This window comes from Rhinopithecus roxellana, chromosome 12 (assembly GCF_007565055.1).
Source record: "Rhinopithecus roxellana isolate Shanxi Qingling chromosome 12, ASM756505v1, whole genome shotgun sequence".
In the NCBI taxonomy this organism is placed as follows: domain Eukaryota; kingdom Metazoa; phylum Chordata; class Mammalia; order Primates; family Cercopithecidae; genus Rhinopithecus; species Rhinopithecus roxellana.
This window is the reverse complement of record NC_044560.1, coordinates 25869729-25894365: the sequence shown is the minus strand read 5'-3', so window position 1 is coordinate 25894365 and position 24637 is coordinate 25869729. Positions and strand designations below refer to the sequence as shown.

The following is a 24637-nucleotide window of genomic DNA, read 5'->3' as shown; positions in this document are numbered from 1 at the left end:
AATTTTTTTGTATTTTTTAGTAGAAACAGGTTTTCACCATGTTATCCAGGATGGTCTCGATCTCCTGACCTTGTGATCCATCCGCCTCGGCCTCCCAAAGTGCTGGGAGTACAGGTGTGAGCCACCACACCTGGCCTAATTTTTTTTTTTTTTTGAGACGGAGTCTCGCTCTGCCGCCCAGGCTGGAGTGCAGTGGCCGGATCTCAGCTCACTGCAAGCTCCGCCTCCCGGGGTTTACGCCATTCTCCTGCCTCAGCCTCCAGAGTAGCTGGGACTACAGGCGCCCGCCACGTCGCCCGGCTAGTTTTTTGTATTTTTTAGTAGAGACGGGGTTTCACCGTGTTAGCCAGGATGGTCTCGATCTCCTGACCTCGTGATCCGCCTGCCTCCGCCTCCCAAAGTGCTGGGATTAATTTTGTATTTTAAAAAGAGACAGGGTTTCACTGTGTTGGCCAGGCTGCTCTCGAACTTCTGACCTCAGGTAATCCGCCTCCCAAAGTACTGGGATTACAGACGTGAGGCATTGCGCCCAGCCTTGGCCATGTTTTTTAAAGCCACAGGCTGATTAATAAAAACTCTGGTGAAAAAGTTGGGTTCTGGGGCCTGGGGCAGGGCCTGGGCCTCAGCCTCGCTGGTTCTCATGCCCTCCCTGCCTGGACAGTGCTTGGCATGCAGTTCAGTCCACACTGATTGACCAGAGGAGGGAACGGGAGTGGGGCAATGGTAAAAGGAGGAACTTTGGTGCACCCAAGACACCTGGGTTGGAATGCCTGCTCCACCCCAGATGGTTGTGCCACAGTGAATTCCTGCATCTGAGCCTCAGTTTTCCTCTCCATAAAATGGAACGCGTTGCTGAACCTCCTCTTTGAGGACTATATTTGGTATTGATGGAGTGGTTGTTTGTAAGCTGTAATGAGAGTTACAAAAAGGTGATGGAAAAAAAAAAAGAGAGAGAAATGGGGAGGAGAGGATAGACATGGATGGAGCTGGGAGGACAAGGCCCCGTCAGGCCACTCACCCCGAGCACAGAAGACCCTCATTCTTTTGGAATCAGAGACGGGCATGTTCAAGACAAGCTTGTGGCTGTCGAAGAGCTCGTCGGGGCCATTGCAGCTCAGCACCATCGGGGACATGTCCTGCAAGTCTGGAGAGAGTGGCCCCCTTGAGATCACCCTTTCTCCACCCCCACCAACAGGATCCCCTCCCATCCCTGCACCCCACTCCCCAGACAACACCTTGTGTCACTCACCAGCCAGCGACATCAACCAGCTGTGGGTGAGGTCAGGCTCTGTGGACCTGTGATTGTCCCGGTCACAGTTCACCAGCAAGATAGCCCCATAGCCCTCAGGGCCCCAGCGCCAGGTTTTCTGTGGCAAAATAAGATGCCTTGGGATCAGTGGGACCCAGGAGGCTCCAGGAAGGGGTTCTAGACATGGCCAGGGCGGGCTGCTTTGTTAGATTGTATACTTTCATATTCTTGGTTTGCTTAAGGATTTTAAAAAGGATTATTTGGGGAATGGAGTTACAGATAAGGCTCTGGACCCACCTCATCCTTGTGCAGTGAACAATCTGCACAACCATACACAATGGCTCCACCCAGCCATCACACTGGAGAAGCAAAAGTGTTACCATACCCAGAAATGGCCCTCAAAAGCTGGCTAAGCTTTAGCTCTGCCTGGGGGGGCAGAGGCTGCCCACGATGACCTTGATGAGGGTTGGGATCTAGAGAATCTTTGGGAGACCCTCCTCATCCCAGCACTCTCCTGGGACCCGTCCCATAGATATCTCTGGCATCTGCCTGCAGTCCTGCAGGATCTGCAAACTGAGGTCTGAGCCAAGGCGGGAAAGATGGCTGGAGCGCTCCCTGCCTCTGTGGTTGCCGCTGTCCCCAACACACCTCCCCACCAGACCCACAAGGCAGGGCTCACTTTCCCCATTTCACAGAAGGGGGCGGGGAGGTTCTGGGAGGTGAGTCCCAAGCTGCATAGCTGGCCTTCAGACCCAGGTCCTTGGGATTGCCCAGAGCTACTGTTAGCCTTTACGGCACTCTTGCCCACACCTCTGGGTAGACGCCACCCTGCAGTAGGGTCCCAGACATGATTTGTATTATAGTTGCCACCATGCCCAAGCACTCTTGTGCAGTGAACTACCCGCGCTGCCATCCATGGCAGCCCTGCCCACCTTGTCCTCAAAGCCTTGTGATCCAGGCTGCCTCTCTGGAGTCTTTCTCTTCAAATTGTACCTTCTAGCCCTCCCAGGAAAGCTTCTAGATACTTCCTGTAGGGGGAGGCCCTGAGCCCACTCTGTCCTCCTCCTTACTCTTCAGGCTTTACCTGGGGCTGGCCACTATAGCCTCCTCTACCGGAAGGCTTGTCTTCTCCTTGCCTTCGGTCACTCAACAACCTTTTAGGAAGCACTCCCACATGTGTAGGGGTCCAAATATCACCCTCAAAATAAAAAAGGCAGCAAGCAAAAGAACCAATCCCAATTTCAAAGTGGCACAAGAGAGACCCAGAGAGGGTAAGCTATTTTCCAGCAGTCACAGCCTGTTGGCTATAGGGTGTAGGTTAATATCCATTCATGCCAACTTGGCTGTCCCAGATGGGTTTCCTACATGGTTGGATACTACAGACCCTGGGAATCCATCATTCTTCCATAGGGAGGGCACAATCCACCCGGGACCACCCCAAGTTTGCCCTTCAACCCTGCAGTCTTGGAGTGCCCACGAGGGTCTCACCTTGTCCCCCTGGCTTCTCTTCACCTTGCCTGTGCGGCCTGTGTCGACCTCAAGGGAAATATCTGCAAAGAGATGGAGAGGGGCTGCCAGGGCTCATCCAGCCCCATCTTCACACCCCTAAAGTCCAGGCTGGGCAAACTCTGACCCCGCCCCAAACCCGTGAGGACCAGGATGCCCTGCCTGGGGGTCAGACCCCACACTTGGGAGGCCCTTGTGGCTTGCCCTGTGGTTCTGGGAGTTGGAGGGACCCAAGCCTTTGGTTCTTGAATGACTTGCTTGCCTGTGCATGTCCACCTGCTAGCTCTTGCTGGCTTTGGGGTTCTAAATCACATGCTGGTGACCCCAAAACTCTGGCAACTGGGGACATGGCCTGAGGTTGCAGGGGCTGGGTTCTGCCATTCCATCGCCCTGGGCCCTGGCTGAAGGGGGCACGTTCCGTGCTGGGTCTTGGAGGTCTAATGAGGGTATACATGGGACTCTGGATGAAGGAGGCTTATTGTGGGTCTAGCTGTTGTTCACTGGGCAGTGAAGTTTCTAGATCCTTGTAGTCCTAAGGACTGCTGGGTCTCAATCTCTGTGGTTCCAGAGTGGACAGAAGGTCCCTGAGGAATCCAAGCCCCTCAGTGATGGAGGAAGCTGGCCATAGGTCTTCCACTCCAAAGAATTCACTAAGTCCCTCAAACAGGCAACCTGGAGTGGCGAAGAGGGGATAGATGGGCAGCCAGGGAGCTGCTACTTACCAACGCCAGTGAGGTACAGCATGCTGTGGCCCAGGGCTTGGTCTTCCTGCTCCCCATAGTAGGAGACCCTCACCTGCGGAACACAGCCCTAAGCCTGCACGGCCACCACCTTCAGAGATGGCAGGGGCAGAGGAGATGGGGGACACACCCTGACAGCCCTACTTAGAGGCACAGGAGGCATGGAGACCCTCCCAGTCTCTGAAATCCCAAGACTCAAGGGCTCCCGGCTGGGATTCAGAGCTACCTCTCCAGCAAGCAGTTGTGGAGCCCACCCTGGCTCCCAGGGCAGGTGCGAGGAGCAAGGAGGGTGGGGGCAGGGTGGAGGGATGGGAAAGGCAGGGCAGCGCCCAGCAGGTGCAGCTGGCAGATGAGGAAGAAACAGCCAACTCCATCGACCTAGACAAGTCTCTCAGCTCCTCTAAGCCTCAGGTACTTCCTCTATAAAATGGGAATGAGAACCTCCACTCCATCATCACAGTAAGCCCCTGGGATGGCCCCAATCAACAGGAGACTGTCCCAGTCCTGCCTGCAGTCCCAGCAGTCCCTCAGCTAGCAAGCAGAGGAGGTGGGGTCTGAGCCCACGGTGGGCTCCTGAACCCCTCTCTCAACAGCTCCTTCATCCCTGCCCTTTCGGGGAGAAAAGGTTATGTCTAGGATTTGGTGGGTCACTGTGTGCCATGGGTGCCCAGGGCTGGGGCGAGTGAGGAGGGAATCGTCTGAGCTTCGGGCAGGTGATCAGAGAGAAGGTTGGCTTAGGCGCGGGAGATCTGTGCACACAAAGGTGTGGACGTGTGTGTGTGCACCTGCACGGGTTGTTGCTGTATGGTCGTGTGGGGCTTCTTGCTGGGTCTGTGTGTGGGCTGAATACAGGGATTAATGTGAAGTTGTCCATGAATCTGAGGGGGTGACTAGGAGAGCGTGTGTTTTGTGGGAGTACTCATGTGTTCATGTGTGAGACTGGAGTGGTGGTGGAGGTTTGCATGTTTGGGGCATCTGTGGCGTTGTGTCAGGATACGTTCTGTGTGTGTACTGTGATCAGCTTTGTGAGGTTTGGTTAAGTGGGGAGTTTGGAATGGGAATTGCCATGGTGGGGCTCTTACCTTGGATGGGGGTGGGGAGATCCAACCCTTTTCTGTGAGAAAGTGGCCTCTTACCTTGAAGTCCCTTAATTCCTTACTGGCTGTGCCCACAGATACAACCATGTCTGCATCAGTGTCCAGTGGCCAACGGGCCTTGCCTATGGGCTTTGTCACGTGTGTGCGGTTGTAGACCATGAAGATCTCCACCCCGGAGCTTCCAGAGACCCTGAAGCTGTTGGCACCCTTGGGCACATCACTGGCAGAGAAGGGAGATGGGAAGAGACCCAGTGCTCAGAGAAAGGGCCACAGTGGGGTGGGGGCCTGGGGCTTCCTGGCCGTTCAAATGGCACCCCTCAACAGCCAGGCCAGGGAGGCACAGGGCAGTGCCACTGGCCAGGAGACCAACCTGGGCTGGGCTTCGGGACGCCAGAGCATAGATGGCAGACCCTTGGACACCCCCAGCCCACACCCAAGTCTCTTCCAGATCTGACACTTCCAAACTCTCCAGCTCAACAGGAAATCCACTAACCCACCACCTCTCACCACCTCCACTGACATCCCTGCTCCTACCGGCCTGGCTCCTTTTCCCTAGTGAAGACTCCGCATTACTGTCCCCACTTCACAGATGAAGAAATCTCAGAGAGGTTAAGTAACTTTCTCAGGTCACACAGATGGCAAAGTGAGGAGCTGTCCTGGCTGGTATTAAAATGAGTGCATGTGTCCCCTGAGCATGCCCCTGTTGGGGACTGGAAGGAGGAGACTATTGGGAATGTCGGAAGGAAACAGGAATGTGTTGAGAGTGTGCAATGTGAGCTCCTCTGCATGGCTCTTTGGCAGCAGGCCAGGGAGGCCTAGGGAGGGTGGCACCAAAGCAGGAAAGCCACAGCCCCCTGGCCCCACCATGCATCTACATACAAGGGCAAGGGCAGGTGGGTGGTGCCTGTGATCTTCTTGTCCTTGTCTGCCCTAAAATGACAGAAGACACCAAGGAGCATCTTGCATAGGGTAGGCCTTAGGTCAGAGGCGGGCCTCGGAGGTCATCCTGGCCAGCCCCTGCCCGCTCCCCAAGACAGACAGCTCACTATCTCCACCCCTCTCTGCTTTGACAGCTCAGGTAATTAGAAAGCTTTTCCTTTTGCGTGGCTGCAACTTGCTTCCCAGAAGCCTCGGCCCACTGGGGCTCCACAGGCCAAACTTTATGTCAACAGCTCAGAAATGTACCACCTGGTCTCTAGGGAGAAGAGAAATACAGCAGTCGCAGAGAAGTGCTTCTCTGCCAACTGTCCTACCCTGCAGTTTGGACATGGCCAGATCCTGGGGACAGAAACCAAGTGGGTGGGGGTGGGGGCCAGTGTGCTCTTGGGGGTCATCTGGGGCACTGCGCTGGGTGAGTGGTGGGGGCAGGAGAGGGAGAATCAGGCAGAATCGGATGAAAAGGCTGAAGAGCAGCCACTGCTGGCTGAGCCTGTGGCTCCCCTGTATACCTGGCCAGGATCCTGCCTGCCAGAAGCCCTACAGGTACCAGCCGCTAGGTGTCCTGGAATGAAGCCACAAGAAATGCCATAGGGTCAGCCAGCAGGGTCCAGCAAATCCCCTGGGGTGACCAGCTCCGTGGGCGATTCTGCTTGGAGCCAGGGATCTGCCTGGAGACTGACAGTCCCGGGGTACTGGCCGCCACCCCGTGAGCTCCAGCGCTAAAGGCCAGCAGCTCCCCTGGGGCACACAGGGCTCCCATTAGTGCTGCCAGTGACTCTGCCTCAACGTACCTTCCTGGGTATCTACTATACATCAGGTTCCACGCTGGGCACCAGGAAAGCAGAGACAAATCATCCTCGGCTTTGCCCTTGTGGGGTCCACAAGGGGCAGGTCCATCAGAGTCTACGGAGGGTTTTTACTCCATTCTCTGATTCCATCCCCATGGCCCCCGCCTGCTAATAGGGGAGTGATTATTCTTCTCCCCATTTTACAGAAAATGAGCTGAAATGCAGAGAGGTCACACAGAGGGTGATGGGGCACAGCTGTGCTTGGCCCCTGCCTGGATCTGACAACAAAGCTCATCTGCTGCCCTGCCCTCACTTCACCCCTCACTTACCCAGCAACATAGAAGAGTCCCAGAGCCTGGGCAGTCGCAGGGTTGGGCTCACAGAATTTAGAACCAGGTGGACCTGGGTCCAAATCCCAGCTCTGACATTTGTGGGCTGTGTGGCTTCAGAAAAGTCTCTCAACCTCTCTGTGTCTCCATGTGTCTGCAAATGGGGATTATAGTAGTCCCCATCTCACAGGCTTGTTGTGAGGTTTAATTGAGATAGTGCAGTGAGCACTTAAAACAGGGCTGCCGGCCGGGCGCGGTGGCTTACACCTGTAATCCCAGCACTTTGGGAGGCTGAGGCGGGCAGATCATGAGGTCAGGAGTTCAAGACCAGCCTGGCCAACATGGTGAAACCCTGTCTCTACTAAAAATACAAAAAATTATTTGGGCATGGTGGAGGCAGAGGAATCGCTTCAATCCGGGAGGCGGAGGTTGCAGTGAGCTGAGATCGTGCCACTGCACTCCAGCCTGGATGACAGAGCAAGACTCCATCTCAAAACAAAAACAAACAAACAAACAAAAACCAGGGCTGCCCTCATGATCATTACTGCCACAGAGGGCATCTGAAAGGCATGGAGGAGTGGGCAGACCTGGGCAAAAGAGGACACAGGGCCCTGTGGTCAAGAGGACCCTGGCACCTCCCTTCACTCTCCTACCTGACCAAGAAAATGGGTCAGGTGTGCAATCATTGAAACCCACATCCTGAAATTTGTTTAACTCCCCAACTAAGATGGATGCTCCTCACATGTGGCCATGGGCCGTATCATTACCGAGTGCCAGAGCCCAACACAGCGCAGGTGCCCAGGAGCAGACTGCCCTGGGGAAAAGACCACAGGAGGTTCTTTCAGATGTGAGGTGTGGGCGCCAGACAGTGGGAGGGGCAGCTCCAACCCCTAGTCCCCTGGCTTGCAACCCTGGCTTTAGCTTTCCCCTGGGTCCTCTCCCGGGGGCTGGCTGGGGCTGATGGAGGTTGAGGGAGGGCAATGGCTGATATCCCAGACCCTTCCACATGCTCAGGCATTTTCTCAGGAGTCAGGAATTACACATGATGTGGCTGTGCCCTGTCCTCTCCCTCATTCACAGAAATCACACTAGTGGGTGCCTTATGCTCTGTCTTTGCTTGGGGAGGGGCACGCCCAGAGAGTCCAGGCTGAGGGCGCAGGCTGAACCAGCCTTCTCCCAAGTGGAGCTCTACCCAGCCAGGAATGGAGGCTGGAGAAGAGGGACAACTTTCACTCACTAGTCTTCCCAGAAGAGGTAAACAGGGGCTGGGGACCAGAATGTCCCTGAGAGATAGGGCCCTGAATTTAGAGTCCAAGAAGTGAGTCACCTCTCCTCTCCCCAAAGCATGTCCGTGTTCTTTGGATTGTGGAATTCCTCAATGCAAAATGGAAAAAATAGGTGGGGTGCAGTGGCTCAAGTCTGTAATCCCAGCTACTTGGGAGGCTAAGGCAGAGGATCACTTGAGCCCACGAGTTTGAGGTTGCAGTGAGCCATGGTCACACCACTGCACTCTAGCCTGGGTGACAGAGCGAGACCATGTCTAAAAAAAAAAAAAGATAAAAACTGATGCCGGATGAGACGGCTCACACCTGTAATCCCAACACTTTGGGAGGCCGAGGAGGGCAGATCACCTGAGGTCAGGAGTTCGAGACTAGCCTGGACAACATGGCAAAACCTTGTCTCCATTAAAAACATGGGGTGGTGCATAACTGTAGTCCCAGCTACTTGGGGAGCTGAGGAGTGCAGGAGAATCACTTGAACCTGGGAGGCGGAAGTTGCAGTGAGCCGATGTCACTGCACTCCAGCCTGGGCAACAGAGCGAGACTCCATCTGAAAAATAAAAATAAAATGAAATGGAAAAAATAAGGGTGGCAGCTTCGCAGGTACAAACAATAAGGGATGTCACTCCTATTGGGAGTGACGTGGAAGAAAACAGGCTCAGAGATGCTAAGTGACTGGCCCAAGATCACACAGCCTGCAAAGACCAGCTGGGGGTAAAAGGAATGGGAGTTAAGAAGGGAAGAGGAGAAGGCTTGGAGTGAGGAGATATTCCAAGACTAGGATCCAGGAAATGCCAGGAAGGGGTAAGGAGGCGGAAAGCAGAGGGCCTGGGGGCCAGAGGGAGGGGGAGAGATTCCCAGCCAGTCCCAAAATGGCAAGTGGCAGCTAGGACACAGGGGAGCAGGGAGTTCCACAGAATTAAGAGGTGGCTGACCTCTGAGGCCCTTCCTGATGTCAATATTTTATGTTTCAAGAATGCCACCCTCCACCATTCTGAGTCCAGTTTCTGCAACCCCCGGACCCATCAGGGTCCCTTGGAACTTGCGGAGGACCCCAGCTTCATATTCTCCAAGGACCCTGAAACTTGAACTTTTAATGTTTCTTCTGGTGAAGAGTGTCCTTCCTACCATAGTGACACAGTGACAGGATGGAGCAGAGAATGTGTCCAGCCAGCTGCCGGCAGCCTGTCGCTCGCTGGAAATTAGTGTCAGAGTCAATCCTATAATTTTCCCCTGAGGAGTACAATTATGCCTCATTGTTCTTTTGTACAAGTTAAAAGCATTAATTTACTCGATGTACACATTACATGTACCACAAGCTTTCAAACTCTGTTTTGGCATTTTCATTTTCTGAAATATAGAGATTTCCAGAAAATGCATCTGAGAGGCCTGCAGAGTCCCTTCTCCCTGTGCCCCTCCAATTCTACCACTGTCTGATCCCCAGTCAGTTTTGCATTGCTGCTTTTGCAGGGGTAGGGAAGGCTTGGGGGAAAGTGCAGGAGAATGTCCCTGTCGCCTACAAGGCCAGCCTTCGGCATCCCAAAGAATAAAAGTTCTTTATGGCCTCCAGCTTGGGGCTCTGGTTCTGGCCTCTGGGCAGTCAAGGAGGGCCATGCAGGACTGCAGATGGATTCCTCACACTACCCACCCCTGTCTTTATTGGCATGAGCCACCTGAACTCCTTAGGCAAGGACAAGGACAGCCAGGGCAGTCTGGCCAGATCCAGGGAGTCAGAGTGGTGAGCTAGCCCACTGGGGTGTGGGGGTCAGGGTGGTGAGCTAGCCCACTGGAGTGTGGGGCATCAGGAGGGTGAGCTAGCCCTCTGGGGTAGGGGGTGGACAGGATGGTGAGCTAACCCACTGGGGTCGGGGGTGGACAGGGTGGTGGGCTAGCCCACTGGGGTGTGGGGTTGGACCTGTAGCACATGCTGAGTGGAGGATTCCTAAGGGTTTCCTAAGCTGGGACACCCTGGGGCACACAATTACCCTAAACACAAATGTTTCTCCAAATAACCAGTTCACACAGCCCCTGGGGGAATGAATCACTTCCTATGATGTCATCCCCACACACCCATCTCCTGGAGGGCTCAGACTCCCAGCGGCTCAGGTGACTGGCAACACCTCCTCTTCTGGGGGCTTCCCCCCTCCCACCAGTAAGACCAACTAGAAACTCCATAGTCACCACCAACACCCAGGTGAAGGTTCCTGAAGGGCTCTTGGGTGAAGGTGCCCCGTGTGCTCACTCAGGATCCCAGAGCAACCTCTGCCTCCCAGAGTCAACCAGAGCACAACAGCTATGAATAGCCCAGGCAACTTCCTGTTGCCCCTTCTCTGGGCCAGGGCCTGCATTTGAGGATGCTAAGGAGCTTTATAGACACCCTATGCTCCTAGCACATGCAGTCTGAGATGTCCTTGTCTCCTCCCACCCTCTCAGGTGTGAGGGAAAGAACAGATGCTGGAGCAAAGGGAACTTACAGAGCTACCAGAGCTGTGAGCGCTGCCAGGGCACCCACGGTGCAAGGGGCCTTATACATGCACGGCCTCATTTATCTTCCCCTGAACCCATTATAACTGGCGTTATTGTTTCTTCATTTTCGGATGTGGAAACTGAGGCTCAGAAGTACAGCAGCTTGCCCAGGGTCACACAGCCACGCCTGGAGCCAGCCTGAGAATGGAGCGTGTTCGACTCCGGGGTCTGGGTACTTCACCTCCACAGTGAATTGCAGAGCGGACTTGGCTATCTCACGGGGGCTCAGATGAGGAAATGAAACCCAGAGAGGACTAATAACTTGGCCCGCATCAGGCAGGAAGTCAGTGGCAGAGCTAAGACCAGGTCTCCTGGCTCCCCATGAAATGCTTTTGGCCTTAGCAGCACTGTGTAGAGCCAGAGGTTCTGAAATCACCTTCTAGAAACAGTCATGCCCTCAGATGAGAGCAGAAGCCTGAAATAAGAAGAAGGGGGCCTGCAAGGGACCCTTTTTACTCTTGCTGTGAAAGTAGATTCCCAGATACAATGTGGGATGCCTAGTTAGATTTCAGCTCCAGCGGCCAGGCACGGTGGCTCATGCCGGTAATCCCAGCACTTTGGGAGGCCGAGGTGGGTTGATCACTTGAGGTCAGGAGTTTGAGACCAGCCTGGCCAACATGGTGAAATCCCATCTCTACTAAAAATATAAACATTAGCAGGGTGATGGTGGGGGCCTGTAATCCCAGCTATTTGGGAGGCTGAGGCAGGGAATTGCTTGAACCCAGGAGGCGGAGGTTGCAGTGAGCCGAGGTTGTGCCATTGCACTCCAGCCTAGGTGACAGAGTGAGACTCCATCTCAAAAAAAAAAAAAAGATTTCAGCTTCAGCCAAACAGCAGATTTTTTTAGTAGAAATATCTCCCATGCAATATACTAAAAAAGCTTTTTGTTATTTATCTGAAATTCAGACTCAACTAGGCATCCTATATTTTTATTTGCTAAATCTGGCAAGCCTATGTTAACAGGGCAGGAGACAATGGGGTCTCTGCTGGCCACCTAGACCCGAGAGACCCAGCCCCCCACACCAGGGCTCCCAGCAGCAACTTAAAGTCAAAGTTTGGTTTCCATGGCTCCTGGTTCTCCTCCCTAGCCCTGCCACTGGGGTCACAGACCACTGGCCAACAGAGAAGCAGGAAGGGCTTCTCGGGCAGAGGATCACTGGAGGCCAGGTGGGCAGCTGGGTCTTGCATACCTTAGCCAGACCAGCAGGTACAGGGGCTGAGTCCCAAGAGGGAGATAGGAGCTCAGATCCCACCCAGTAACAGACCCCAGCCCCCAGCCCCTCTTTGAGGGAGACTCCCACCATGAGCCCCCTATCTGCAAGGGGTTCAACCCCACCTGGTCCAGCAGGGATGGAATCCATAGACAGCCTGTCAGAGTTGGAAGTGCCACCAGAGATCACCAAATCCAATTCCCTTAGTGGTCAGGTAGGGAAACTAGTCTCTGAGCCCCCATCTGGGCACAGCCAGCACAGGAAAGATTTGGGTCAACAGGAGAAGCAAATGCTACTGCTGCCTCCTCAGATGTCATCATTGCCACCATCACTGCCATCATCGCCATCACCACTGTTCATTACCATAATCACTGTGATCACCATCACGTCACAGCAAACACGATCCCCAGCCTTCTTGCTCCAGGTTCTCTCCTCATATTAATTCACCGAATATTTCCTAACCACTCCTAACTATCTAGTTACCCCTGGCTGACCTCCAAGGATCAAGCTACCACACATGTCCCTTCGCCTCAGAGAGATGGGGGCTTGGCAAGAAGTTGAGGGATGGGGGGACCGGTTCTCTTCCCCGTCTTGAGCCATCTGATGTTCCACACAAATTCTACCTAGGTGTCAGAATTCAGGGCCCAGATCCCAAATCCTGACCCCAGGGCTCAGAGTTAGAATTCTAAGGCCGGACTCTTATCCAGGGGCTTGAGGCCAATGTCCTGAGCCCAGTGCCCAGAAGCTGGGGCCCCAAGGAGGACCTGACCAGACCCTAGTTCCTTCCTTCCAGGCTCCATAGCCAACTCCACCTTCTCTGCTATCTCCTGCCAGCATCCTCTCCAACGTGCCTGACTTGTCTATCAGGCACCCACCGCATTGACTTCCATTCTAAATCAGCTCTCTGCAGCCAGGTTAGTGCCTCCCAGCTCTTACCTGCGAACGTCCACGTGTGCCGCGACTCCCACCACACACACAGCGTGGGTAGGCATCTTCAGGGACAGTTGCGCAGCTCTCTTTGAGGCCATCCTGTCACCTGGCTCCCAGCCTCCTAAAACAGCTCCGGCTCCCCAGCTCCTGTCCTGGGCGCTTCTTTGCCAGGAAGAAGTGTGAGTTCTGACGGGTTGGTGCCTCCTCCTCCCTTTTAATTTCACCCTGTGACCTGATTAGCTTGCCTGAGCCTAGTCCCCACCTCCTGGCTCCACACCCTCCTCATTCAGGGCTGTCAATCCAGGAGGTCAGGGTGCCCATGGCCTCTCTGGGAGATGGGGAAGGGGAGCTTCAGCTGGCGACCCCGGGTGGAGCAGGGCTCAGCTGCCAACAGGAGACCCTCCAGAGCTCCCCAGCACCCCCATCCTCCCCTCCAAAGACTCCTTGTGCCTGAACTGCTATTGCAATGATGTCAGTGTTTCTGAGGACTGACTATGTGCGGGCTCTGCCTCTAACCACCTGTGATCCTTATCAAATCTTTTAACCTCTCGGTGACTCAGCTGCCTCATGTGTAAGTTGGCAGCTCTAACAGTAGTACCTGTCCCACTGTGTTGATGTGGGAAAGACATGAGTTATACGTAAGAAGATTAGCATAGCTCCTGGCTCTTGGTGTTCACTAAAATGCTAACAACTATGACTTGTATCCTCATTTTGCAGGTAAGAGAATCATGGCCACAGGCCTCACTGCTAGTAAGTGGTAGAGTTAGAACTTCCACGCAGGTTCACCCATCTCACCACACAATACCACCCCCACCAGGTGAGGGAAGGCCCTTGTGCCCAGACTGCACAGACAGCAGAAGCCACCCCAGGCAAGTTTGGGGAGCCAGAGAGGAGGGAACTTGAAAAAGAGCTCAGAGCAATGACCTGGGAGCATGGACTCATTTCTGAAAATCCCTCTTCTTTCAGCTCAGCACAGCAAGCTCCAGCCTGTTCTGAGGCTCTTTGCAGAACTTCATTTGTTAATTTGACAAGTGTTTGTTAGTCGTCTTTTATGTGTTAGGCACTCATTTAGGTGGTGAGGATACAACTACGAACAAAAGAGACCATGATTCCTGCTCTGATGACATTTATATTCTGGGGGAGACAGACCGTAGGTGAAGTCAAATGAGTAAAGTGTGTATGACATTAGATGGTGCACACTGAGGTTCTTCCCATTATTCAAGTGAGGGATGGCGTGACTTGGTCCCAGGGTAACAGGGAAGGTGGTGGGAAGTGGTTGGATCCCGAATGTATCTTGAAGGTAGAGCCGATGAGGTTTGCTGATGAGTTGGATGTGGGTGTGTGAGAGAGAGAGTGGTCAAGGATCACTGGAGTATGTGGGACCTGAGCAACTAGAAGGATGGAGTTGTCATCAGAGAGATGGGGAAGGCTGCAGGAAGGAAAGCTGGGCAGGGAGCTTGGCCATTCTCTGTTGGACTCATTCAACACGAGAGTCTGTTAGAGCCTGGGGTAGCGGTGGTGAATTGCAGGTGACATGTTCCCTTCATATCGGGCATCAGGGGTGATGAGAAAAGCCGTTCCCTCTGGAATCACAGGACACCCCTCCTCAGTAATGTGGTCCTCTCCTTCTAGGGGGCTGTTATACAGAGTGGAAAAGGGGGCACACAAACCAGAACTCTGGTGTCCACAGGGCTGGGGTGGGAGGGCAGCGAAGAGCAAGAAAGAGAGAGACAGAGGAGAAACAGCCTTGCCTGAAGAGTTATCCGTCTGATGGAAGATGTGGGGGACACACAGTCCCTGCCTGCAGGAACCCCAGCCTGATTAGGGAGACAGGAAATGTTAAAATGGCATAAACATTTTTTGGTTACTTTTGATTTTGAAGATCTTTTTGAAATAATCTTTCTTATTGCAAATATTATTGATCTGCAAATTCATTACACCTAAAGGCACCAAGACAAAGTCTAATTTTACCCCATGGATACAGAACTCAGGGAAACAGGTGTTCAGGGATGGTTTTCCATCACCCAAACCCCAAACCCCAATTCACCAGGACCTCAGTCATTTTGTTTAACAGCATTTATTGACATAGTCGTGTTCATTTCATATGGAATGGAATGCGGAGTGGAAAAAGCAGGTTCCTGCAGAACACATGGGTGTGTTCCCATTAGAGAAGATTAAACAGATGGATGGATGGATGGATGGATGGATGGATGGATGGATGGATGGATGGATGTGTGGGTGGATGGATGGACAGACAGATGGATAGGTGAACGATAGGAAAAAGGGAGGGAGGAAGAAAGGCAGGCTGGTGCATAAAGAGCTGTCTAAAAAGATGATGATGATGGTGATGATGACAACAATAACGATGATGCAAACACATCTATGGCCCTCACCATGTGCCACTGTTTTAAGACCTTTCTATGTATTCATTTACCTAATCCTCACAATAATACTGGGTGGCAGGTATCAATCAAGCCTGGAATCCCAAGTTCAAACAGACCACATGGATGTGCAGGATGTGCCCTTGGCCAGTTGTGGGCAGGGCAAGGCCCCAGGTAGGTCATGGTGTCTTAAAAGAATGTTCTTTGGGCCGGGGGCAGTGGTTCATGCCTGTAATCCCAGCACTTTGGGAGGCCGAGGCGGGTAGATCATGAGTCAAGAGTTTGAGACCAGCCTGGCCAACATGGTGAAACCCCGTCTTTACTAAGAATACAAAAATTAGCCGGATGTGGTAGCGGGCACCTGTAATCCCAGCTACTTGGGAGGCTGAGGCAGGAGAATTGCTTGAACCTGGGAGGTGGAGGTTACAGTGAGCCAAGATTGCACCATTGCACTCCAGCCTGGGCAACAGAGCAAGACTCTGTCTCAGAAAAAAAAAAAAAAAGAATGTTCTTTGAGATAGAAGAAAGAGAAAGGGAGCAAGGAGGGAAGAGCAGAGGGTAGGCAGGGAGGAGGACAGGAGGACTGGCACATCTCTATTTTACAGCAAAAGAAACTGAGGCACAGAGAAGTTGAGGACCCTCGCAAGTCAACGGTTGGAAGTTGGTCCCATCGGGATTTGAGCCCAGGCCATCTGACCCTGGTGGGCTGATTGTTGACTAGATCCCTGGGAGGCAGAATATCAGGTCATTTCTTCCCCATGCTTTTGTGTATTGTTTGAATCACTTTTATGAGCAAACAACATTTTTACTGTTGGAAAAAAAAATGAAGTCACCCTCATTATTCTCTCTTCAAGGAAAAATAAGATGCGTTTCCTCCTTTTGGCTTCTCTCCCCACCCTCTGCTATTCCTTCCCCCCCTCCCTTTTTCATTCTTCCAGCTCAAAGAACATTCTTTTAAGACACCATGGCCCGCCTGGGTCCCTGCCCTGCCTACAGCCCACAAACGCCACAACCTGCACACCCATGCTGTGGTCGCTTTGAACTTGGGATTTCAGCCTTGATCAGGTCAGACTGGGGAGGAGCGAGGGTGGCAGACCTCTGTGACATCACTGCCCCCTTCTCCTCTGGAGGAGGACATGAAGCTGGGAGGCCGGCCCCACTTGGCCTGAAACAGGGCCCCATGCAGGGTAGAGGCCTGCCAGCTGCCCAATGACTAGGGAACTCTAAGATGACCCCAGGAAGCCCCTGGAACAACCCAAGAAACCGCTATAGGGAAGGTGTCTGGTGCTGGGGCTACAATGGCCAGGGCCTCATTTTCCCTCTTCTTCAACAATTTTATTTTTTGAGCACCCCAAATGTGCCAGACATTAGTCTGGCCCTGGGGATACCACAGTGAATAAAATAGACCAAGCCCCTGTCCTCATGGGGCATCCTGGAGGGCAGGCCGGTAGAAAGCTGGTGGGATAGAAACTGTGATATCAGGAAGTGATTCAGACAAATAAAATAGAAGAGAGGAGGGGATGGGGTGCTGTTTTAAGTCAAGTGATCAGAGAAGGCCAATCTGAAGAAATGATATTGGAGCAGAGATCTGGAAATGAGACCTTAGTGATAATGACATAAACATTTATTTGGTTACTATTGATTTTGAGGGCCTTTTTTGAAATAATCTTTCCTATTGCAAACGTTATTGATCTGCAAAGTACATTACACCTAAAGGCACCAAGGCAAGTTCTAAGTTTGTTCCACGGATACAGAGCCCAGGAAAACAGGTGTCTACAGACTAAGATTCCATGAACCTAGTGTGGCAAGCCGGGTTTCCATTAGCAGCCAGAGCAGCCACTCTCTCTCTCACACACAGAGAGAGAGCTCTTTCCTCTCATTCTGATGAATGTATAAGTTAAACATTAAAGAACTGAAGAAAATGGTGTCCAAGTATGAGGGCTGGAATGTGAAAACAAACCCGTTAAGACTGCGCCTGGGTTTTCTCAGACCCAAAAGTCTGATGAAACAATGAAAGTATTCTTACACATACACCTCATACCAGGGCCCATTTAGGATTAAGAAACTTTCTGCTGGGTGCAGTGGCTCATGCCTGTAATCCCAGCACTTTGGGAGGCTGAGGTGCATGGATCACTTGAAGCTAGGAGTTCCAGACCAGCCTGGGCAACATGGCGAAACCCCATCTCTACTAAAAAAATAAACTAAGCCAGATGTGGTGGTGTGCACCTGTAGTCCCAGCTACTCAGGAGGCTGAGACATGAGAATTGGTGGAAGCTAGGGACAGAGGTAGCAGTCAGCTGAGATCATGTCACTGTACTCCAGCCTGGGCAACAGAGTGAGGCTCTGTCTCAAAAAAAGATTAAGAGACTTTCCAAGGCTCTAGAAAAAGCTTCCCAGACCCTAGACACTAAAGATTAGATAAAGATGGAATGAAACAGACCTACTCGCTGGTAAGGTGTACTCCCACACGTAGGCATACAGCTTAGAATGTATACAACACTGGAGAAAAACGTACTTTCAAGTTGGTCTGGTGACTTACTCTGACCTTCTCCCTGTAACCGGTTGCAGAAATAAACTCCCTTCTTTCTCAATCTGTCTGCATCTCCTTATTGGCCCACAAGAGCAAGCAGCCCGACCTCATTCATCCAGAAACACTAGGATCACCCCCCACAACTCCCCAGTCTCCCTATCTACAAAATGGGTTGTTAAGCTAGATCAGAGTTTCCAAATTCAGACACCTTCCGGGGGCAGGCAGATAATATAAATGTGTGACGTTGACAGCTGGGAAACAATAGGGAGGGGTGGTCACTGCTGCAGAGGTTCCAGAGCCTGCTGGGTTAATGAGAAACATTAAGTCAGTGTTTCTCAGGAACAGAATACTGAGGTCAAACAAAACCCATCGGTAGGCCAGACCCAGCCCTTGGGCCATGAGTTTGGGCCCCTAGCATTGGTTATTGTGTGTTGGTGGGTAAGGAGAGGGGTGGAGGGAATAACTCTGGCTGGGGAAGTCATTTGATACCCTTGAGGGTAAGCAATGTGGGCCCCAGGGAGCCTTGGCACCATCAGGGCATGGAAATTGCCTGCCTCAGACCTTGGGACCAATCAGGGTAGGTTCTGGGGCTACTCTTGTGTTGCTAACACTAGCTGTGGGCTCTTCTGGTCTGGGAGACCTCTCCCTAAGACACACACACACACACACACACACACACACACACGCTGCCTGCTGTGCCTGAGTTTACCTAGGACTCCATGGAGGAAGGTAGGGAGGATCAGCAGAGCCCAGTTCTTGTAACCCCCTGTCTGAGGCCATTCTCCCCTCCCAGCACCCCCAGGGTACCACAGGGACAGTTCCACTTGTTCTCCAGGATCCTCCAGCTTCAAGCTGGAAGGGTCCCTGAAACTATCAATCCAGTCCCTTCACTTCCAGCTGGGTAAACCATAGCACGGAGAGAAGCAGTGACTCACCCAGGGTGACACAGTAAAGTCACAAGAAGCCAGATTTGGATCCAAAGTCTTCATTCATTCAACAAACATCTATGAGGCACTTTTTATATGCAGATGCCGTTCCGGAAGTCAGAGTCCTGGACATCTGCTGAGTCTGCTCAGCTCCCTATGTTGACCCAGCCCCTTCCTGTGCTCCTGGCACCCAGGGCAGGATCCCGGACCTTCTGGTGAATGGGGGAGAAACCTTGGGGGTTCTGACTTGGCCATTGTGAGAAAATAGGGTACCCACTGATTCCTACAAGGCCAGAGGGTGGACCGGAGGCTCTAATGGCAGGAAGTGGTGAGGACCATAAGTCACCCAACTCAATTCACACTGCCCCTCAGCACCCAAAATCCAGACCAGGCTCTGCTGGGCACCGCGGACCTGTAGGAATTACCAACTCCCTCCTCGGGTCCAGGGACATCCCTGGCTCCGTGCGCCAGCATCAGCAAGCAGTGTTAATGACACCATTCATGGGGCAGGGCGGGACATGGCACAGCTCCAGCTGAGCAGGCTTGTGTCCTCTGCCCTCGGGGGGCTGTGACCAGGCGAGTCATCCCCACAGGTGGCCAACTCAGCAGCCTCCAAGCACATCAGCCCCTTCCCTGCCCCCAGCTGACTTTTCCCATCTCAGCAAATGGTGCCACCTCCACCCTAGTCGCCCAAGCCAGCCCAGGCAACCTCTCCCTCCCCCTCCCTCACACCTCCTAACAGTCAGCTCTACCTCCCAAACATCTCTTGACCCTTCCCTTCCTCTTTGCCCCCATCCTCACCTCCACCATCACCATCCTGGTTCCAGCCACCATCTCTCAGCTGAGACCTCAGCAGCTCCTGGTCTTCCTGGCCCCAGGCTTACTGCATTCCTTGCCACAAGCCGTCATGTTCCCTCTGACACGTGTATCCGATTGCATCATTTCCCTGCTGAAAAGCCTTCCCTGGATCCCCCCAAGATAGAGAAGGACTAAGGGGCCCTACCATCTAGGGTTCCAATCTGGGCACAGCTGCTTCTCCAATTTCAGGGCTCTGGGCAAGTGATTTAACTTCTCCGAGGCTCAGTCTCCTAAATGGTAAAATTTGAATTTATTTATCTATCTATCTATTTATTTATTTATTTATTATTTTGAGATGGAGTCTCACTTTGTAGTCCAGGCTGGAGTGCAGTGGCACAATCTCGGCTCACTACAACCTCTGCCACTCATATTCAAGCAATCCTCCTGCCTCAGCCTTCCATGTAGCTAGGATTACAAGCACGTACCACCACGCCCAGGCAATTTTTGTATTTTTAGTAGAAACAGGGTTTCGCTGTGTTAGCCAGGCTGGTCTGGAACTCCTGACCTCAGGTGATCCGCCTGCCTGGGCCTCCCAAAGTGCTGAGATTACAGGTGTGAGCCACTGCGCCCGGCTTAAAATCTGGAATAATTTAGAAGTAAGAAATAACAGATGTAAAAGGTGCCTGGCGTATGCTTGATGCTCAAGACATAGACACTTTGTGTGGCATTCAAGTCCCCTGAGACCAGCCTCTGAGGGACCTCTTTTCACTCAGTGCCCAACCTCTGTCCTGATCAAAATTCCTCTGGGCGTTCCTGCTGCCCCCACTGGGGGACTGCTACCTGATCTGGGAGTCTCTGTGAATCTCTGCCCATCACCAACCTTCCTGCCCTCCCCTTCCCTCCCCTAACTCCACCTTTTCCCCTCCAGCACCTACTCCACAGGAAGACTCAGCATTTTCACTTCTTTTATAGATTTACATCCCACATCCTAATAAAAAAAAAAATTAAGACTGCCCATAAAGTATACCCTGAATAAGGTGAGTTTTTTTGTTTTTTGTTTTTTGTTTTTCAAGTGAGGAAATTAAGTCAAATAATGAGGAAAGAAAGAAAAAGACAGGTCTGGACATCCTCTCCGGTTGGTAGATTTCACCGTGAGTTCCCTGGTGGCCCAGGAGAAAAAGAAAATATAACTGGTTTTAGGAATCATGGTGTTCACAAAGTAAAACTCAACCAGTTGAGGGAAAAAAGCCCTGCTCTTCTAGGCCCTGAGAACTGAGGGAAATCCATCCCTTCCCACCCTGGGTGGAGTTTAATGGATGGGGAAAGTGTGGAATATTGAGCCATCTGGTTCACAGCATCCTTATACTTGGGTCTGGTTTGATCCATGGGTTTATTTTGGGATGGGATGTCTATAGAAATAGGGGTTTTGGGCCGGGCGCAGTGGCTCATGCCTGTAATCCCAGCACTTTGGGAGGCCGAGGCGGGCCAATCATGAGGTCGAGACTATCCTGGCTAACACGGTGAAACCCCGTCTCTACTAAAAATACAAAAAATTAGCCAGGTGTGGTGGCGGGCACCTGTAGTCCCAGCTACTCAGGAAGCTGAGGCAGGAGAATGGCATGAACTGGGGAGGTGGAGCTTGCAGTGAGCTGAGATGGTGCCACTGCACTCCAGCCTGGGCGACAGAGCAAGACCCCGTCTCAAAACAAAACAAAAAAAGAAGTATGTGTTTTGGGTCCTTCAGACTCTTCTCCATGAGAATTCTTTGTTTTAACCAAACCTTTGTTTGAATAGTCCCAGGGAATGTGGGGTTTCCCTCCGGGACATTGGCTCATCCTTTCAGCTGCCAGAGCAGGGCCCAAAGTCATCTAAAGTCAGCCAACCTGGGGCTAGAGTTGAAGTCCCACTGTGAGAATCAGCTCAGGTCCAGCACCTTCTACTGATTCACTAAGAGCTGGGGGACACTCATATCTGGAAAGGGGGTGGGGGACAGCACCTCTGTAGGGTATCCCCAGTGCAGGGCTCACATATCGGCAGCCTCTTTGGTGAAGTCCCCTTGGACCGGCTGCCTCCTTGAACACGTGGAGACAGAGGCAGAGAGTGACTTGCCATAAACCACACAGCCAGGGAGAGGCAAACTGCGGTAAAAGACAGAAAACCGGCCCCAGAGTTAGAAACTTAGATTCTTGGGCCCCTTGCCACGCTTTCTTGAAAAACTCTTCTTTTTCTTTCACAGGGGCAGCTCTGCCCAGTGGAGACTCTCCATCTAGATCCGGCCCATCCGCTGTGGTTCTCACAATCCAGGTTGCTGGCGAGACACTGTCTCACAAGACCTTCACGGGACAGAAGGGCCCAGCACCTTTCCCAAAATCACTCGTTTATTCAGCAGACATTTCTTGGGCCCCTAGCATGGGCCAGGTAATGAACAGATGAAGAGGAGCTGGTCGCAGCCTGCTTTATAGCTGAGAGTGGTTGATGGGGAGTGTGGGAGTGTGAACACGTTGTTACCAGGGAGTTGGTTATTCCACCATGATAAAGGGAGGGAAGGGATACTAACGATGGGAGCCAGCATTTATTGAGCACTTACGGTATGCCGGCTCTGACTAAGCACTTTGCAGACACCATCCTTAATCCTTGCAACAGACCCGGGAGGGGAGCACTGCTATTGTCCGTGCTTTGCAGAGGGGGAAAATCTAGTGTCAGAGTTTAAGCAATGTGGCCAAGGTCTCTTGCTAATTAGGATGGAAGCAGAGAGGCAACCCGAATCCATGGAACTTCAGAGCTTGTATTTTAGTTGCCGCATCCAACTGGCTCCTAGGAGGATGAGGCCAGAGGGTGCCTGTGTCCCTTCGTGGGTTGCTGGTGCTTATAGGCTGCAGGGACTGCCAGCCTCAGCCCCTCCCATTGTGTCACACACCCCAACTGCAGCCCTGCCAAAGATGTCATTGTCTGGTGTCTGGTCCCTTGGCCCCCAGCAGCCCTCCTGGACAGAGGCCTGGTGGCAACAGGGTTCAGGAAACACCCAGTTTCCAGCTGTCCCCACACCATTAAGGTCCTCTGAGCACTGGCCACCCAACTCCATCATTCCAGCACCCCTTAGAGCCTGGAGCCTCCCAGGGCATGAGCGCAGAACTTCCAGTTCCTGCTGGCCTTGGAAAGGGCCAGGGTTGGGGTCTAGCCCAGAGCTAGGAAAGAGGCCCATCTCAGAAAGGGCCCTGATGGCTGGGGTGAGGGAATGGGGGTACACACACTCCCAGAAAGTCAGGAAAGGAGAAAGCTTAGAGATAACTCACAAGTCCCACGGGCTTTGCATTTAACGCAGATGAAATAGTAGACACTCAGGACAAAGCAAGCAGGTGTCAAAGCCTATCTGCTCATCTATTCCCCTCCAGAAGACCTTGTAACCCTGGTGCAGCAGCCTGAGGTTGTATAGATCCTCTAAGAAAATCACCAGTCTGTTTGTCACCAGTAAGAAGGCCCAGAGAGGGTAAGCAATTGGCCCAAGGCCACACAGCACATGTTCTTTCCCCTACAACCAGGGAGAGAGGAAGTGGCACCGGGGGTGGAGGGGAAGAAACAATGGTTACAAGTGGAGCAAGCCACACCAGTAGTGGACAGAGCATGGGGACAGTGGCAGGCCCCACCCAAGGCTACCACTCACTATCTGGGTGACCATGGTAGATGCTTCACCACTCTGGGCCTTTACAATACATGCCCCTTGACACCTCCCAGGGAGGTGGCTGTGCTTATCTCCCAATCTGCTGATATTTATAAAGCACCACCAGGCACTCAGTACATATTAGTCCCCATCCTGATCCCTCGTGATCTACCTCCTCCAGGAAGCCCTCCCAGATGGCTCTGGCTCCCAGGGAATGTGCTGTTCTCTAAGCAGCCCCCACAGGCTCCTGGGCTGGGAAATTACCTGTTTCAACTCTATTCCCCTTGTCACTCTGGTAAGTAGGACTGCACATTCCAAAAGGACACAGAAAGGGACCTGCTAGGCCTTTGGCTCAGGGGGACCAGGAAGCTGATGTCAGTGAAAAACATCTAGATTTGCAGTGGTATGAGAGCTCTCAGCCGCCCATCCCACAGCTGGCCAGTAGCCCCCACATTCCCTGGGAAAAGGATTCAGCTGCCCCTCAGCAGAGCTCTTAGTGTGGCCCCCATGGCCCTGACTGGGGCACTCAGCGTCATCTGACAGAAGAGCTCCTGCTTCTTCACACCCCAGCCTGGGCCTGTGGCTCAGTGAAGCCAGAGGGGCCCCTGGAGAGGACAGCATGGGAGGAGAACGGGAGTGCAGGGGACAAAGACATACAGAGAAATGAACAGAAACAGAAAGAAGCAGACTGAAAACAGAGAGACAGAGACAGAGAAAGCCCAAAACAGGGACAAAAGAGAGAGAGAGAGAGAACCCGGCAAAGGAAGAAAGATGCAGAGAAAGGCAGAGACAGTGAGCACAATGGCTCATGCCTGTAATCCCAGCACTTTGGGAGGCCAAGGCGGGTGGATTGCTTGGAGTTTGAGACCAGCCTGAGCAACATGGCGAAACCCCATCTCTACAAAAAACAAAAAAAAATTACCCAGGCATGGTGGTGCATACTTATAATCCCAGCTACTTGGGAGGCTGAGGTGTAAGGATAACGTGAGCCTGGAAGGTCATGGATGCAGTGAGCCGTGTTCACGTCACTGAACAGCAGCTTGGGCAACAGAGTGAGACCCTGTCTCCAAAAAAAAAGGAAGAAGAAGAGGAAGACAAAGGAGGAAGAGGAGGAGAGGAAGAAGAAGAAGAAAAAGAAGAAGAAGAGGAAGAAGAAGAAACAAGAAGAAGAAAGAAGAAGAGGAAGAGGAAGAGGAAGAGGAAGAGAAGAAGAAGAAGAAGAAGAAGAAGAAGAAGAAGAAGAAGAAGAAGAAGAAGAAGAAGAAGAAGAAGAAGAAGAAGAAGAAGAGGAAGAAGAAGAAGAAGAGGAAGAAGTAGAAGTAGTAGTTTGTAAGGCGGTTCCTCTATCTGATCAGAGCTATAGTGGTCTGGGTTGTAAATCCAAGTCAGGAAGGATGAGATGATTTGCCTGACAGCTCTTATTATTGGGAGTTTAGCAAGGGTGTGGTTATTTTTGAGATGGAGTCTCACTCACTCTGTTACCCAGGCTGGAGTACAGTGGCGCAATCTTGGCTCACTGCAAACTCCACCTCCCAGGTTCAAGCAATTCTCCTGCCTCAGCCTCCCGAGCAGCTGGGATGACAGGCGTGCACCACCACCACCCAGCTAATTTTTGTATTTTCAGTAAAGACGGGCTGGTCTCGAACTCCTGACCGCGAGTGATCTGCCCGCCTTAGTCTCCCAAAGTGCTAGGATTACAGGCATGAGCCATCACGCCCAGCCCGGTGTGGTTATTCTTGCAGTGGTAGG

General features: G+C 52.4%; 1 protein-coding gene across 1 annotated transcript in view; it reads right to left on the bottom strand.

The window, feature by feature from the left end:
• Positions 1–12779, bottom strand: part of PADI1 (peptidyl arginine deiminase 1) — a 31912-nt gene extending 19133 nt beyond the window's left edge. Inside the window, exons 1-6 of the mRNA XM_010373028.1 lie at positions 12602–12779; positions 4632–4812; positions 3478–3550; positions 2738–2799; positions 1250–1367; positions 1019–1144 (exon numbers count right to left, since the gene is read on the bottom strand). Of these exons, the coding sequence (XP_010371330.1) occupies positions 1019–1144; positions 1250–1367; positions 2738–2799; positions 3478–3550; positions 4632–4812; positions 12602–12693 (652 nt within the window). The 5' untranslated portion in view covers positions 12694–12779. The remainder of the gene's footprint in view (positions 1–1018; positions 1145–1249; positions 1368–2737; positions 2800–3477; positions 3551–4631; positions 4813–12601) is intronic.
• Positions 12780–24637: the final 11858 nt, after the last annotated feature.